We start from the raw sequence: 18,235 nt of genomic DNA, 5'->3' as shown, positions 1-18,235 counted from the left end.
TTTTTTTTGGTTTTTCTCCGGTACCGGGAACCGAACTCACGACCTTGCGCTTGCCAAGCAGGCGCTTTTGCCGCTGAGCTAAATCCCCAGCCCCGAGAAAAGATTTTAAAGGGAGATGGCTTTGACCGTTGCCTCAGTTTATGTACTGGTTAAAGTCTTAGACATTTTTTCTGTTTCTTCTTGTTCAAGTTTTGGCATTTTATCTGTTTCAGTGAACTTACTTGGAAACAAAACCCAGCTTATTTTAAGAGAGAGGTCGGGCTGTTAAGGGAGAGGAAGGAGTGCACCTCTGGCTGGTGCACTGGCAGCCCTGCTGTGCATCGGAGGCCCCATCTGGAATCAGGCTGGCTGATTCTTTCGGGAGCTCTGAATACCAAGATGCCCATTCCTGCCATCAATAGGCCCTTGACTATGGGGTCTTCACTCCTGTCTTTGACTTTACACGGGACTTCCACTTGAGGCCAGCAGGCCCCAAATTCCTGAGTATCCTTCAAGGTGTTTGTCTGCTGCTCCAAACACTGCCAACTGCCTGTCCCTGGCATAGTCCTTGCCTCCTTCCTCTCTCCCTCGACCTTCCAGAGTGGGGTCCTTAGTATAGGATCAAGGTGAGGCTGGGGGTCCCTAAAACTTGCTTCTGTTTATACTCAGCGCTCCTAGGGAAATGGCCTTCACCCTTTATCAGACTCTCAGAGTGCCCTTGGCTCCAAGTTTAATCACAACTGCTTTCACAAACGTATCACAGCTCGTCTTTCTGTGGTTGGCGGAACCTTCTGTTACAGTAACGGCTGTCCCCCGAGAAGCCGCATTTCCCCTCTTCACTGCGGAGGAAGCTGTTCACTCTGCAGAGCCGCTTTGCCAGCAGGCTGAGTCCCTCTCTGTGCCCGGCGTCCTGGCTCCCAGCGCTGCCCTCCTGCACGCCGTCAGCGCAGCGCCCCGCAGCACTCGCTTTGGAGGCTCTGGAGCTGGCTCGCAGCCCCCTCTGCCTCTTGCTGTCTGTGTCGAAGACCGAAGCGCTGAGCTCCGCGTCCCCGGCGTCCCCGACTCACCGCCTTTCACCTCCTGTGTACATCAGCCTCCCCTTCTCGGTCCCAGGGGCCTGTTCACCCACACAGAGCTGCCTCTGACGTCCCCAGTGCCAGCTTCGGGCTGATCTTCTGGTGCCCTTTGCTGTCCGCCACCCGCCCGACGTGTCCTCTTCAGCTTTGTCAGGAACTCCTGCCCTCCCTCTCCCCGCCTCCAGCCGTGAACCCTCTCCTTCCCTCTCTTACTCACACCGGGGAACGGGAACGCTGCACCGAGCACCCCTTCACGGCCTCACCATCTGGTCACTCTGGCTTATTTTTCGCCCACCTACCAAAGCTGCAACCTTAGGTTCAATTTTGTTTTTTGTCCTTTCTGCCGCTGTTATTCCTGGCTACCAAATAGCACGAAGGCAAACAGCACGTCTTCAGGCTGCTCTGCCTGCGAACATACGGCTTCTCATCTCCGCCAGGAACTCAGATGTAGCCTGACCACCCGCTGCTTCTCAAACACGGGTTGGGATTTCAAAGCATTACACCAGCGTGGTCCTTCGGAAATGCAATCTCCTTGTGTTCCCTCTCAGGTTTAAAGCCTTTACTGACCCTTTATTGCTCTAAGAATCCAAATGTCCTAGTGTGGCTCGCACGGTTCTTCACTGCAGGGTCCCTCCTCTCCTCTCCTTCCTCACCATCTCTCCCCAGTTCTTGAGGTCACAGTGATCCTCGACCCCACGTCCTCCCACTCAGCCACAACCTCCCTGAGTGGAGGGACTTCCTGCTTTCTCTCTGTGTGCAATTACGCTCTACAGAAAATCAGAGAGAGGACATTTGACTGTAATCCTAACCATGACATTCAGGTGAGGAAAATATCGGTCTTACCATTTTCATAACGTTATTCAGAACCGAAAACAAACTTCTGTGTGAATACTTGTATTAAAAATAAACATGGTTTCTCCAAGAATGAATAGTATTTTGGTTCCCTACAAGAACATTTTGCTTGGTGGGAATGGATAATATACGATGAACTATTTTAGAGTTTAATGATTTTATGATCAAGGCAAAGAACGTGAGCTGAAGTCAAATGAGTCTTTACGGCACCCGTAAAAACGTAACATGGCATGGAAGACATTTAGCACTTTATACGTTTTGGCTTTGCTGCGATAAAGTAAGCACATCTGCAAAGAGCTTTCTACTGTGGAGCTGAACTGCCAGGACGCAGTGCACAGACGTCCTCCCCAGCCCCGTCCTGGAGTCCACATCTGCTGCTTCCGCCGCTCAGCAGCCCCTCCGCCTCCTTTTGGTAAGAACGCTCTGCCCTCTCCGCGAGGGAGCCGCGCTGTCACCACGCAGCTGTGCGCGGAGGGGCCGTGGCCTCCCCGCTCACGCACGCAGCCCTGGCCTGGCGTCCGGCCCTGGCCCGGCATCATCCCAGCCTCCCTGCGCGGGCGCTGGCGAAGAGCTCAGGTCAGTGAGACACATTCGCTCCGGGCTTCGCAGTGCTCCTGGGAAGACAGCTCTGTCCTGTGGGGTGCAGGGCTGGTAAAACGTGAGCCTGAAGAAGTTCCTGGCTCTCCTGGTTACCACAAGGGCAGAATCTTGGAGAACCGGGAAAACTGGGCCCAGGAGGAGAGTAGTACTGATCCCCAGGGCACCTAGGGCCAAGCACGACAGAAGGGAGACAGGACCCACCCTGACGGCTCACCTCCAGGAAATAGCAGACCCCTCTTTTTCTTTCCTTAAACCAACTTCAAACCAGCCGAAGGTCGGATGCTGAGACCTTCAGAGCGCAGGAAGTCAGGGTGAGCATCTTGTGCGCTGACTTGCACCCTGGCCTGGCCAGACAGACCTGAGGCTGAAGTCCCGGCCGACCGAAACCCTCCCTGGCAGTTCCTGAGAATGGCCTTGACCCGGGTGAGGTAACTCATGCTCCGTCTCTGATCCTGCCGCGTGTGCCTGGGACATCATGATGTAAAAAATGGAAAGAGTGGGGGTACTCACCGGGCCGCTCCCCGCCGTGAGGTTCTGGAGCGCTCCCAGGGACGCTTCCTGTGTGTAGTTCCGCACGCTCTTGGCGATCAAGGACAGGTACATCCTAATCACGATGGAGTGCCACAGCCACTCCACGCCCTTGGGGTTGCTCTTTTCCTCTGGCATCGGCACGTCCTGGTATTGCTAACGACACACACGAGGAAATCCAGGTTTACTACACCTCAGATGATGCCCACAGTTCTGCACCCAACGCAGCAGACCCCAAACAGTGTCTAGAAGAGCTAACAATTTGCATAAAAAGCGCTTAAGTGGAAATTAAAAAAGCAGAATGTACAATTTCCAATTACTTAACTTTTTAGCCCACAATGATTGTTTCTCCCCAACAACAACCCACATTCCCCACTTTATGTTTCACTGGAAGAGACACTGTGTGTGGAGTTAGGCATGGGTCTTTCTAAAATGGTTTCCCGGTAGCTTTTAAGCTAAGAACTAAATTAGTCACCACTACTCTGAAGATAGGAAATCCCTCAGAGTCATGAGAAGTTCTCTAGGGTAGCACCAGGGTTCTGAATTTACCAGTTGTTCTCCAGGTACACAAACGATACTAAGAGGGACAGGGCAGGTCCTGTCTTTTTCATTTTCCCTTCAGTGTGGAAACGAATGTATACTCCTTCCCAGAGGTTTGCCTTTGGGTGTCTGAGGTTTGTTTTTAGAATGCTCACAGCCAGGTATCAGGGCTGCTTTTATGTTTTAAGCAGCGTCAACACCAATGCCTGTACTGCATTGAGGTCATTTCTAAACCTACAGGGCATACAGCAGCTTGCATCAGTGGCTAATGCGAATCTAGAGCCTAGACTGCCGAGACTGAATTCTATCCCTCCCACTTTTGTATTTGCTGAATTAACCCAGGGAAATTAATTATGTTTGCTGTGCCTCTATTTCCCCACCCGTAAGTGAAGGTATCAGTAACACATCTCTCCTATAATATAAGGTTGATATAAGGATTAAAAGAACCTAAAATAGAACCTATGACAGTGCCCGACATGTACTAAATAGGCAGAAACACATATACTCTCTTTCCCTGTCTCTACCCCCCTGCACCCCAAGACCTCCCAATATACCTCTTTTACTTTCCTGCTTCGACTACCGAAGCACCCGATACTTTTGCTGTTGTCAGTCTGGATATTCCGGTTTTGGATGTAGATGCTCTGGGAATATCTCTCTGGGAGCTCCGCCTCCAGCTGGTAGGAGAGGTTGTGGAGGGTGCACACACAGTTCTCTGTGGCCTGAGGAAGGAAACAGGACGGGACATAGAACATCAGTGGTCATGGTCATCAATGGTTAGGTCATCAATGGGAAAAAGCAGAGGCTGAATTTCTTAGAACAATGGGGAGCCTCTCTAGGCCCACCTTTGCACCCTATAAGCCTCCCTCCTTCCTGTCTTCCACCTTTTTCAGCGCTAGCAATTGAACCCAGGTTGCTGTGTGTACTCGGCAAGCTCTGCCACTGAGCTACATCCCCAGCCCTTCGGCTTTTTAGCACATGTCCGGATGACTGCATATTTACATACATAACTCACAGCCACAGTGAGTTAAAGAATAGGTGATATTGTGCAGAGGGACGGCAGGAGGCTACTGCAATAATCAGAATGAATGACACAAAAGCCAAGACAGCAACAGTAATATCAGGGAAAAATGGAGCAACTAGAACTCCTTTCAGAGGTAGAATGTGCATGATTTGTTGTCCAGTATGTATGGGAGGTAAGGGAAGGGCAGTCCAAGATTACTCAGATCGCTATCTTGTCTCCCTGCCACAGCCCCAGTACTGGGGATTAACCCCAGGGCCTTCTCACTTGTTTTGGATACAGAGTCTCCCTGAACTGCAAAGATGGCCATTTGCCATCCTCCTGGGGTGCTGGAATCAGAGATATGTGTGATTTCTATCTTCTTTTAATAAGCGGTGAAACATATTAAGAAGGATTATACAGGGGAAGGGCGAGTTTGGGGATGAAGGAAGAGATCAATGTAATTTGATTGCAACACATATAGCATTTGGGCTCCTTTTGAATATCTGCATTGAGTTGTTAAACAGGCAGTTGAAGCCTGGCACAGTGGCACACACCTATAACCCTAGCTACTTGGGAAGCTGAGGCAGGATGATCATAAGTTTGAGGCCAGAGTGGGTCATTTAATAAGACTGTCTCAAACTAAAAAATAAAAAGGGCTGGGGATATAACTCAATGGTAGAGTGCCCTGGGGTTCAACTGCTACTGCCTCAAAAACAGAAGCAAAAACAATAGGTATTTGGAAATAGGGAAGGAAGGCTAGATGGACTTTAGTATTTCTAGGCATGTACAGAAAACCTGAAGCTCAGCAAAGAAGTCAGAGCATAAATCTGAAGTGAAGTAGATATTTTAAGAATGTTCTAAAGCATCTTAGTAGAACCAAATGGGGAATTCTACCGCTAAGACGTGTAAGGCTAACTCCAGAGTCACCTTGTCGTCAGGCTGGTAGTCGGCAATGGTCCCCCGGACGTAATGGACCAGGGAGTCAATGAGTCCATCACATCTGCGCATGACTTTCCTCCCGTCAGGGCCAGCGGAGCTCATATTTCTATCAGGAGAAACAGACAAGCAAACACCGTAAGTCTTAGGCTGTGGATCCAACAGGGCTTTGATGTTTCTTCTAGGTGTTTGGAAACTGGCAATTTTGTAAAAGTGTCACACACTTGTCCTGAGACCAATACAACATGCTTTGCCTGAGGGGCATCAGATCTGAATGCGACCTCTACATACACCTGCACAGCACATAATCGTGTCAGTAAGTCTCTGCTGACTTCATTCCAAGTACCACGGTTAGACCATTATTGATATAATCTTCATTTCTGAGAGGGTAGATATGAGGCAAGGATTTTAAAACTAAAAGATGAACAAATGACACATTAGGCATAGCAGTACACTGGATGTCCAACTCCCAATCTGCTCTATGCCTTAAATAACTTAAAGTTGCTCAGGGCCTCGGTCTCCTCCTTTGTGAAGATGGTGTGTGAAACGATTTATACTGGGATTTTGAAGGGTTTGGTATGTACTGCTATTGATAAATATTAACTCAGATGTTCTAAATGTGATGACCCTATAATTAAAATGGCAGGGCGATGTCAGAGAAAACACGAGTGTTTCCAGTCTGAAAGACCCAAGTCAAAGCGTGACCTATAAATATCTTTGCACTTAGTCTATTTCTAATTTTGCTAAGCCACGACACCTTTCTATAAACAGTAACCATGTCTACAAGTGGAGGTTGCTTCCTTATGGAGAAATGAAGCTTATCAAACCCAGCAAAATAATAGGTTGTGGGATTATGCTACAGATGCAGCTCTTGTTCATATTCTGGTATTCCTCCTGTGCATTAAGGTTTCTTGTTAGTACTAACCATTAGACAATACTTTTTTCCAAATATGTTAACACTTCTGTCAACAAGACTACAAGAATATTTTAGAATCTGAGAATCATCTCTATTGACTTTAAGCCAACTTTAATTGATAAAATTTGCTCCTATAAAATGTTTCCATTGGTTTCTTTTACTGGTAGGTAGAATATCCAAATATATATTCCAGATTTTTCCTTTGTAATATCTCAGTGTCAGTTTGATCAAAAGAGAAATAATACTTGGAAACTTTTTGGGTCGTGTTTCCCTCATCTTTAAATAGTATAATTGTATTAAGTGATTTCAAAAATGCTTTCTGCATCAAAAAACTGCTGCTTTCAAAGAAACAAACGTGCTAGCATCATATCAAAAACTGGGTGTGTTCCTCTTCACGAAGACCTCACCCATAGCTTGCTCTGTCGGGCTGAACTCTGTGAAGCAGTCAATATTTGCCTGTCAGGGGCTGGGGATTTAGCTCAGCGGCAAAAGCGCCTGCCTGGCAAGCGCAAGGTCGTGAGTTCGGTTCCCGGTACCAGAGAAAAACAACAACAAAAACAAAACAAAACAAAAAAAAAATATTTTCCTGTCAGAGTGGAACCTTCCTGAGTTCACTTCATAGTTGAGGGGAAAGGTGGATACACTGAAAACTAAGAATATCCTAACAATCCAATGCTTGTTGAATTGACTGAATGAATTTTTAAATTTTAACAAATCCCTTCTGTGACTTTAGTTCTCATTTGATTCTCCTAATTAATAATTCTCTTCCATATTTTATTCTTGCTGTGACCTGAGAAATTCTGACACCTTGTCAATTAAAAAAAAAAAAAAAAAAAAGATAATGAGTAGGTCCCTAACTGGAAAGAAAATCACTTTTACTATAACTTTTTCTCAAGAAATAACTCTTTAAACCAGCATCCTCAACCCTCTGAGCCTTTCCAGAATCGCTCAGTCTTAGAAAGTCTGACAGAAACTTTAAAAGCATCTTTACTGCTCTCCCACTTTTACATATGAAGAAACTGAAGTGGAAGACTTTAAGCTACTTTTCCTGGTGACAGGAAATTAGTGGTGAAATTGGGATAAAAGGGCCACTCTGTACTCTGTACTCTGCTCCAGAATAGAGCAGACCTCATCTAACAATCATCCAGTCTGCCATTTGTTTAGCAAATACCATATGTCCCCAACAATAGACAATGTTATCATACTTTTTAAAGCTCCTCTTTGACCTTTCCAACCCCTGGCTTGGAGAAATGGCAGTAGTTTAGAGCTGTGTTGACAAACCAAAGGGTCTGTCTAACTCACCAGCTACACCTACTGCATTCCTTGCAGATGGGCGACTTAGCCTTGCTTAACTCCAGAGTGTTTATTTTGGGCCAGAATGGCAACTCAATTTGGTAGTGCTGCCAGTTCACACGTACAACTGTTGTACTGCAGTTTGGTATTATCCAGACTCTGCTGGCTTGAAATGGGACTTATCAGAGGTTTTGGCAGTTGGTATCTCTGCTGACACTAAGTGCGTGAAATCCCATTGGTTCAGTATTTGCTCCTGCATATTAAAAATAGCTCCCACCTTATTCAACTACCCATAAATAATGAATGATAAGGACAGATTATTTTATATCATTTCACCCATGAATAGCAGTCATTAGATAGAAGGCAATTTGTTGTTGTATCACTCTGAAAATAAATGACAATTACTAAAGATGATATATCAATCTTTAGAAGTCCTTTTCAACAGGTAATACGTTAGTAGGAGTCAGAGAATTAGCATGGTCATACATTAGCAGCACTGACCCTTTTAGAATGTGTCTTGATTCCTGAGAAATATTTATTACTACTCCCTATATGTAACACACTGGAAGCTTAATGTGGAGAATACCTAAAAACTATAAATGAACAATAGCCAATAACCATCTCATTGAAAAGTAAAAAGGGAATAAGCACCCGGATGTAGTTACTCAATAAAGGTTGATTGGTCACCAATAGACTATCTTGGAAATGTTTAATTTAGTGCCTGTGGTTTGAGTTTGATTAAATCAGGGGCTTATTTCCCCTGGTGTAATCTAGCCTAAGTCTAAGTAAATATGTAGGTGTCCCTTTAAGGAAACAAACACCGCATGCATACTGACATTTTCAAACAGGCCCTCATCCTGGGCGGTGAAGACTGGGGGCCCAGCCTGGGGGTGGTGGTGAAGGAGATGAACTCCATCCACAGAAAGGGAGAACCCTTGGAGTTCTTCACCTCTGGGCCCAAACTAGGAGACACCGGCTGGATCTGTAGCCAGGATATGACATTAGGCACTGCTCTGGCGATGTGATTTGTAACGGGCACATGGGGAACAGAATTTGAATCTCTATAAATCTCTGAACTGGTCACAGACTTCACATATTCTGACGATGCGGGTGTCTTATCTGAAAGCAAATCTGAGACTTTGACTCTCTGTAAGACCGCGTATCTCACACATTCCTAGGTGTCATAATGAAAAAGAGAAAAGCAAACAAAACACCCAGGGCCCTGAGCTAGCATTCAAGGAAGAATGGTATTTCCCTGTTAAGATTAATGACAGTGTGACTCAACCTTAAATTCCTACAGTAAACTAAAAGTGGGGAATGTCAAGTGATAAAAACAGCCGCAATTCAGTATGTGTGCTAGACATATATGCGAGGCAATTTACAAACATCATGACCTGTAATTTTCACAAAATCCCCCAAATGAGGGTACCCAAGAATTTCATTCGGCATCCTGCCCTCTGACTGGCATTTAAAATCAGAATCAGGGCTGGCGATTTAGCTGAGCGGTGCAGCACCTGCCTGGCAAGTGCAAGGTTGTGAGTTCGATTCCTGGTACTGGGAAACCACTCCCCCCACCAAAATAACTCAGAATCAACTGCTTTTAAGAGCCTTTTTATTGACCCTTCCATAAAATGGTGTCTGTGTGTGGCTACACACAAATAAGCTCTCAACTATGCTGAGTTTCCCAGCACTGCGAAGGAGTCTGTTACAACAGAGATGTCCAAGCCCAGTGTCTAGTGTGTGGTCAAATGGCCAGAGCTAAGCCGATATGGGATGTCTTCGGCTATATGTGTAGTTACCAGGACACGAGGAAGACTGGTAATAAGAGGGTTAGGGTGCGTATTTTCAAGGCACTTCACCAGCAAAGAACAAAAGAAAAGTAACTTAAGAGACAGAAATTTCTTTTTAAAAGAGAGCTATTTCTACTCAATAATGGCGGTTTCTTCCTAACGCCATCTGCGTGCGCACTGTGGCATTGGGTACAAGATCTGGTGGCCCCGGAACCAGTCTTAGAGTCTAAGCAGCATACCGAGAAGGTGACTTTAAAAAGCTGTGCACGCCACTCTGCTCGGTAGGCAGAGTCCGTATCCATCCCAAGACCTCAGCAGGCACTGGCTGATAAGGAATCATCCTCCTTCCGCTTGTTATTTAAGATTTAGGTCTTAGGCTTCTGCCTCTCAGCTGATACATATCACACAGTTGGGCTTCTCTGTGACTAATCCAGGGCAGGCAGCAGGGGCAGCTGGTGGTTGCACACAACAAAAGAGAATCCTCATCTGAACTGGCAGAGGGACAAAAGCTCTGTGCCAGGAGACGAGCTTGTCTGTGACTCCGGAGTCTGCCTCAGTTCCTGTAGGTATCGGCCAACATCAGCCAAAGGCAGCTGTTTAGCTGCACCCAGAAGCAACGCGGAGGTACAACAAGGCTCAACACCCCCTGCATCTCCCGCATCTCGGAACAGTATTAATGCAACAGAGCTTTGCCAGTGTCTTTCACACATGGAAAGCTGAGAAGGTGGCACAGGAGACCGCCCTTTAGCCCTGCCTTTGTGTGCGTTGGGGTCTTCCAAAAGCACTGGGAATAGTTCAGCCAGTAAGCATGCGGTTGGAGGGAACATTCATTTCCTCTTGATTAGCTGGAACAGACTGTCAGGAGTGGGAGGCCAAATTCCACTTAAAATCAATTATAAGCAGCCAATTGTAGCTTTTAGGAGTACACATGGGAGCCACTGCAGCTTGAGCAAGTGCTCCTGAAGCCCGAAGGAGGTGTTGGAATGGCAGAGTGGAGCCGAGGAAGACATGTGAGGCCCGGAGGAGACAGCGGGGTGCTCAGCCACCTCCCAGCTCCAAGGCAGGTGCAGATTTCTAACCTCAGTGCAGTGACAAGATCATCACCACTCAATTTAAAAATAATAACACACTAAAACAGCATGTGTTTGCCATGTAGGGGGGCCTGCGTTCAATCTTCAGTGCCAAAATACCTTGTTCTTTTTTTTTTTTCTTTTTTTTTCCAGAAGTAGTTCTGACTATGAAGATAGTCCTAAGATTTCCAAAAAAGATTTTTTTTGGGTCAGAAAATACAGTACATAGAACACCACCATTGTGGAATTCCTATCATCTTGTTTAGTGAAATTCTGCATTCTAATGTTTTTTAAAATTGTTTTTTATTCTCTTTAAAATTAAAAGAACCCCACCACCTCCAATTTAAGCTGTGCAGAGACATTTTTCTTTAAACATTAGGAGACTCTCTGACAGACATTCTCAGGCATTTCCTTTTCTAAGACTCAATTTATAAGCTAAGTGATGCTGAAATACTAGCAAAAATAGTTCTCTTGATATGAGAAGTAAAAAATGATTCTTCCATTTCCTTTCATGATTCTTCTTTCTCTATGCTGTCCCTATTCATGTGTTTTAAGAATTATCCAGAACTGGAATCAAAGTATCAATTAGTGTTTATAGACTGATGAGACAAAAGAATTTTGGGTATCTGAGATGGTGGCGCAGACTGTAATCCCAGCATTCTGGGAGGCTGAGGCAGGAGGACTGCCTGAATTCAAAGCCAATTTGGGCACTTTATCAATACTGTGCCAAAAAAAAAAAAAGAAAGAAAAAAAAGGCTGGGTCTCATTTGTAGAGTGCTTGCCTAGTATGTATGAGGGTTTGGGTTCAGTCTCTAGTACTCAGGAGGGGGGCAGTTTCATTTATTTATTTATTTATTTGGTTTTTGGTTTTTCTCTGGTACCGGGAACCGAACTCACGACCTTGCGCTTGCCAGGCAGGCGCTTTTGCTGCTGAGCTAAATCCCCAGCCCCTAGGGGGGCAGTTTCTTTAGGAAAAAGAAATGTATGCAGTTTCTGTGAGGGACAGTTTTTAATCTGCCTGGTGTGTAGGGATGTGAACAGGATCCCGGAAATTTTAGTCGCATGAGCAGCGGCCTTTGCAAGGGGCTTACTTGGTTGTAGGTGTCCTACTGGGAATCCCAATGAGGCAGGTACTCTTAGAAACATCCGTTTCAGGAAAACCCAGTAGGGGTGACCAAGTGAGCATGGCTATATCGGTTTTGACTGGTGGATTTGTTTGCGTTAGTTAGTTTATAAAACAATCATTTTTAAAGTCAGATCTTATTTACCCACTTAAATGCAGCCTACACCTTTTAAAATTACTTACAGAGAAACTTCCAAGTAATTTAACTCATTAGACCACACATGAAACAATCAATATAAGACGTGGTTGTGACTGACAATATAACAGTATTAAAAATACCACCATTTCTATTAGTAATATATTTCCTCTTGCTGATGTTTACATAACACGTGAAAGTTTAAATAATTAGCCAAGTAACTCAGGTTAAAGTTGATGCTTCAATTGTCTTTCTATTTCGGGAAAAATCCTTCTCTGGGTTGAGCTATTTGGATAATTACTTCATTCCCATTTTGCTTCTACCATCTCACATAACATTATTCTTCTAGTTTTATGGTAAATTATTTTCCAGATGTAATTGCACTTAGACTATGACTTTAAAATGTCAGTTCTGTTCTGCCTTTGGGAATATAGTCTCACAGAAAGGAAAGTTTATTTGATGATTAGGGGAACTAGACCCTCGCTTAATTATCTTCATAATTATCTGGGACTATGCACTGGGCTAGACCCAACAGGTCCTTTTCTGTCGTAAGGACTCAGAAGAGTGGGTGGGTTAAAAGGGTAACTGGAAAGAAAATGCAATAAAGCTCCAAGGTTCAGTGTCTAGAAATGCACAAAAAATTAAACTTACTCTATCTTTTGTGTGTGTTGGAGAAGAGATGTAACCGAATCTGTTAAAAATGTACCTGGATGGGCTGGGGGCGTGGCTCAGTGGGGAAGCACTTGCCTAGCATGTGGAAGGCCCTGGGTTTGATCCCTGGCATAGCAAAAACCACTTTTCAAAAATTTTAACATGCAGACATTCGTTCTCAGACTGGCTGGTATAGATGTTCCAAATAAAACTGCCTTGAACTCATGGCTAATTAAGAACAAGACGGGTAGCGACAGCTTTTCTTTGAAAAGGCAGTTTGTTTCCTCTGAGAACGCCCTGCCTCAGCTAGATTCACCATGGCGAAAATGGCAATGGAAGTTTTTAAACAGACAGGTAGAAATTTCAGTGATAAAGGTCTATAATAACGAAAGGGTACTGTACGTTCATCATGGAGCATTTACTACCCTTGTTGCACAGGGAAGTGAAGTGTGGGTCATTCGCAGGTGCAACGCCTTACCCAGGGCCCTTGCCCCTTGGCTAGTGTACACAGACATGGACACACTTGAGTAGGAGTGTGCTTCTCATGCGCCGATGGTGTGTGTCATTTTATCCCGCCATCCCGAAGTGACAAATTCTTCGATGCCTTTCACAATGCAGATGATAAGATTCAGACAGCAGTTTTACAGGCCCTCCTCCTAAGTAAATGGTTAACCAACTGTAGTGACTCCGGAAATGGCTTGCCAGGGCTTTATCAATTCACACTTTTAGTATGACTTTTGAGAAACAATGAGCTGGAGCTGGAGAGCGACATTCCTACCTCCTCACCTTTTCCTAGTGCCTTAGGTGAGACTTTCTGAGCAGACATTTCCCAGTCCCCAAGCAATGCTACTCAGGCAACTCCAAGCCTCCCGCCGCAGTCTGCTTATCCCTGCCGTGCGCTTCTAATCCCCGGCACCTCTTCAGGTACCTTGTTATCACCCCTTCAGGTGCCTGTCTCCTGCCAAACGCCGAGTTACTCCTGGGCAAAGACAGATCCCACGCCTCTGAAATTTCAGCAGTCTAAATAGCGCTTTGGCTGTGGCAGGCAGTTAATAAGTACTCCAGGAATAATGACAGGGTTGGCCAAGAGCGAGAACACAGGCCAAGAAGTGGTAAAGGCCCAGAAAGGCTGGACTAGTTGCCATTCTCAAATTTCTGATAACTGGTTGTATAATTGTGAAAGAGTCTATGCTACTTAATTTCCTCAACTGAAGAATGCGGCTGTGCGTGGAGACTGCCTGGACCTGTTTGTGTTTGGCCTGAAGTGTTTCCCAAAACTTTCGGGCTCGCGGCTCTTGGGCAAGGGTTTCTCCACTCCCTGGCTTGGGGGAGACCCGCCATTTGCCCTGGTCTTCCACTTGCGTACTTAGGGTGCATGCCGAAGGCATTTTGGTTTCTTACCTCTGAAATGTTTTGTCCTTTAAGAGAAGAAAGACTGGCAGAAGAGAAAGGAAAGAAAGAGAAGGGAGGAAAGAAGCCGTAATTGTTAGATGGAGGGTTGCAGAGATAATGGTAAGTCTGTGGCATTCATTCCAGATTTACCCCTAATAATAACCACTGGTTTTAACTACGCTACATCCAAAGGTTTCCAGCCGGTGAGGTGGGAGATACAGACAGGTCTCAACCATTCTCCAGATGCCGCAGCCATGGGCCATGGCGTGAAGCCACGCCCGATAGGGAAGGACCTTGTGCAGCAGCAACTGCTGCTTTCCTTCTAATCTAAAATTCTATGATTGTTGCATAAATCTTTAGAAATCCAAGATATCTGGAAGAGTACGCTAATGTCAATCAATTATCAAACATTTTTGAACTAAGTTACAACTGCAAGTAAATTAAGACAGTTTGGAAAAATAAAAAGGATATCTATCAGGGTTTTTCTACAAAAAGAAAGAAAGAGTGAGTGAATGAAAGGAAGAAAGAAGGAAAATGCTGAGGACTCTTGATACCTTCCAAGGTAACAGAGGAACTGTTTCTTTTTCTGCACAGCGATGTCCTCGGAGGAAGATGCCTGTACTAGTTATTCACATTTTGATGCTCATCAGCTAGTGGAGATCCAGTGCCAGCGGGAAGCGGGTAAATGCTTAATGACCAGATTTCTGGGGTCAGGGCACTGGGACATCTGATTTCTAACCTTTGCCAATTTCTTAGGGAAAATATTCCCACGAGGGCTGGTTTCAAGCTACCAACAAGAGGTCGCCATAGTTACTGAAGAAAGGCCAATGATCATTCACTTGCTGGCTCTAGCACACCATTATTTTCTTGTCTTTTAACTTGGGTTGTACTTTCATGACGTTAGTGTAACATGTAAGGAAAAGCCTAGAAGATGTGTGAGAACGCTGTCACCACCCTTATGAAATCTGGGTCACCTTGTGGTGAATGACTTCAGTCATGAAGAATATGTAACTCCAGAGGGACCTAAGAAAGCATGGCAGCCTGTGGAAATGCTCCTGCAGGCAGAGCGGAGCCCGTACATGACGAGTGACACCAGGCTAACATGGGCTACCTGATGGTGTTAGTCTTTTCAAAGGATGGCAGCTCTCATCACAGCAGATCCTGCCCGGCCAAACTGCAGCCCCTGCCACAACAAATTCATCAGCAAACGCGGTTCCTGCAGAGCAGCTTCCGGCAGCCCTAGCATAGTATGCAGACCAGAAAACACTCCAGCATTGAGGCCAATCAAGGGAGCAAGTCACTGGTGTATGTGACTGATTGACTACAGTAACCTGAACCAAACACGGAGCCAAAAAACCACTGCCAGGTTACCAGTTAGGTTCCCTGTTGGCTGAATCCACGGGGTGGGGCGGTGCTGCCTCAGCAGCGTCTGTAGCATTTGATATAGATGCTAACGTTTGTGCTCTTCTCTGCGGGCAGGCAGGTGTCCTGGGGACTGACAGGGGCTTCACACTTAGCCGCATCCCAAGCGCTTTTTAAAAATGGTTTTTGAGACAGGGTCTTACTAAGTTGCTAAACTGCTCAGGCTAGGCTCAGATTTAGGATCCTCCTGCTTCATTCAGCTGCCCAAATTGTTGGGATAAACGGCATAAATCCCATGCCTGGCTTTTGTGTGTCTGTGTGTGTTTTGTACAACTAAGATCAACTCTTTTTTTTTTTTTTTTTTGGTTTTTCTCCGGTACCGGGAACCGAACTCACAACCTTGTGCTTGCCAGGCAGGCGCTTTTGCCGCTGAGCTAAATCCCCAGCCCCTACTAAGATCAACTCTTATTAAAACTGGTTCACATCTATCTTAAAATTTTTTTAGAGTAAACTGGGAACAAAAATAAGCAACCACCTGATAGACACCCCGACATCACTTGATGAGCACGCCCTTTGAAGCTTTTCTTACATTCTGACATCCTGAATAGTATTCTGGTGGCCTTCACAGCCACTGTGACATCTAAGTTGTCTATACTGCTGTCTCGTCTCTCAGATTCCCGCTTCAGCTCTCGCTCTTTGTATCTTCTCTGTTATATGAATGATGGGATCGGGTGTGTTCAGGGTGCTATGGTTACAGACATGTTATATGAGCGAAATGCAGTTCTGGGATTCACTTGCATGCAAACGCAAATACGGAGATGTAGACACAGCGCCACACCAGAACTGAGTCACACTGTAAATTGCCTTCTGACCCTGACATCTTGGGAGACTAAGGAACCGAGGAGCTGCCTGTGTCAGCAGTCTGTGGACCTGTGACAAACACTAATGAGTCTAGATTAAGGGCTCTGGACTGGAAGACAGATTTTCTTGATTTGAATTCCTGATCTGTCTACTGTCAGTAGCACTGACTCTGGGAAAAATCACATAGCCTCACTGAGCCTAAATTTCCTCACCTACAAAATAGGGAAAAACTATTCTACGAGGCAGCCATTGAGAATCAACTGAGAAAAATCTCATGAAGCATTTAGGGCAGCTTCTAAACCTTACCGCACACTAAATGTTAGCTGTTACGTTATAAATTAGCTGCACAGGTGAAATAAGACCAGATACCTCAGGTCGCACACACATTACAGCACTCTCTTTCTCTGACTTTTGCCACACAAGTATTCTGCTTTGGAGGTCACTCAGATCGCTGGCTTGGCTTGTACTGCACACACTGTTTGAAGCAGTGTCGTTCCAGCTGAAGTGATCGGCTGCTACATGTTTTGGACAGTGTGTGCCGGAAGTGTCCCTGTCCCTAACTGTGTACGTTTTCTACTCCTTGTTCCGAAGTGGAGATTAGAAGATAAGATTTGTGACTGACATCTTTGCCTTTAGAGTTTCACCTTCGCAATACACTTTTCCGGCTAATACTATCACCAGATTTGATGATTCACCCATTCACCATGTGTTTTCATTTGCTCACTCATTCAATTCCAATAATTTAGGCCAGAAACTGCTCGTGTTAGAGATTGAAAACAGATGCTTAGGTTTGGTTTTTAAGAGATTCACAATAAATCTAGTACAAAAGGTATGTAAATAACTGGTAAGACCATAAAATTATTTAAAAAAAAACCCCAATGGTGACGCATTTATAAATTCCTCTTTGAAACCTTAGGAACAAGCAACAGCTTTTGTTTTTGACTATTTTTTTTTTTTCTTGGGACCGGGAATTGAGCTACGTCCCTGGCCAGAGCCATGGCTTTTGTTGGAGAAGCTGCAAAATGTTTCATGGAAAAGGTAAAACTTGGTCCTTGGTGTTAAGCCCATTAGGAGATAACAGAAAATATTTACCAGGAACGTAAAATAAAGCCCTGACTCTGAAAGTATTCAGGACATCTAGGGAAAGGCAAGTGCGTGGGTGGTAATACGGAGTATGTTTGTGGGGAAAGAGGGTCAGAAAGGTTGTGAGTGCCCTGAAGAAGGCTGTGTATGCTGTAAGGGACTAAAATGTCTTTCCTTTTTGTTTTGTTTACCCAGCAAGTACTCCTATGCCTTCGTGATGGCAGGCGACCTTCCCGTCCTTGCTACAAAGCAGGCACCCAGGTCAGGCCTGGCCAACCCAGACATTGGTGGCTTGGATGACGCGCGCCTTCTGGAGCGGGGTGTGGGCCAAACTCTCGGTGTGACAGGGCAGTCAGCTGAAAAGAAGTTGTGCCTTCCCCCTCCTCACCCCCGCTTCATCTCTAGCAAGAGCTGCCTGCGATCCAGTTATCTGCTCTGCGGAGAAGGCTTGTTTGACTTTGCAGATAATGAGCCCAGGGAGCAAAAAGAAGAGTGCACAGAAGTGAGACACACATCAAAAAGAGCGAGGTGCAGAAGGGCTGAGTTTCCGGCCTGCTCTGAGGCCATGGCTACTGACCACTCCCTTCGCCTCCACAAGGGACCTTCAACCCCCGCCACATGAGCCAGTGGATCTTCACTCGGCTTTAGTGAGTGAAGTTAAGTTGTGCCATTCCCACCTGAAAGACCCCGGACTAACACATCCGCTTGTTAAAACTTGGTTTTGTGGGGTTGGGAAATGGCTGCCTCACACAAAACTTAAGAGCTGAAATGGTTTTCAGGGGGTGAGTGGTGGTTCAGTCATGCACTGGGAAAGCCGCTCAGGGGCTGCCCAGAAGTTGGGTTCCAGAGGGCCCGTTTAGGTGGTTCTCAGGCCTTTTAAGAATGCTTTGTTGCAAGGATTTCTGGCTCTAGACAGAAGCTTGGCTCCCTGGGCACTTCCTGTGCTTCTGACAAAATGCCCTCTGGCCTGGTCTCTGCAGCACTTCTCTGGTACCTCTGGCTTGGTGGCTCTCTGACCTCCACCTGCCAGGGCTCCCTGGAGGGCTT

The 18,235-nt window shown here is 45.7% G+C and overlaps 1 protein-coding gene across 1 annotated transcript in view; it reads right to left on the bottom strand.

Annotated features, from left to right (window-relative positions):
* Pkp2 (plakophilin 2) overlaps positions 1-18,235 on the bottom strand; it is a gene marked incomplete in the record, with an annotated part of 81,299 nt that overhangs the window by 10,070 nt on the left and 52,994 nt on the right. The window contains 3 exon segments of the mRNA XM_013505957.1: positions 3,018-3,191; positions 4,130-4,294; positions 5,503-5,620. Coding sequence (XP_013361411.1) covers positions 3,018-3,191; positions 4,130-4,294; positions 5,503-5,620 — 457 coding nt within the window.

This window comes from Chinchilla lanigera, unplaced genomic scaffold, assembly GCF_000276665.1.
Source record: "Chinchilla lanigera isolate Chin_1 unplaced genomic scaffold, ChiLan1.0 scaffold00104, whole genome shotgun sequence".
In the NCBI taxonomy this organism is placed as follows: domain Eukaryota; kingdom Metazoa; phylum Chordata; class Mammalia; order Rodentia; family Chinchillidae; genus Chinchilla; species Chinchilla lanigera.
The sequence above is the reverse complement of the archived record's forward strand: the minus strand, read 5'-3'. Positions and strand labels throughout refer to the sequence as shown.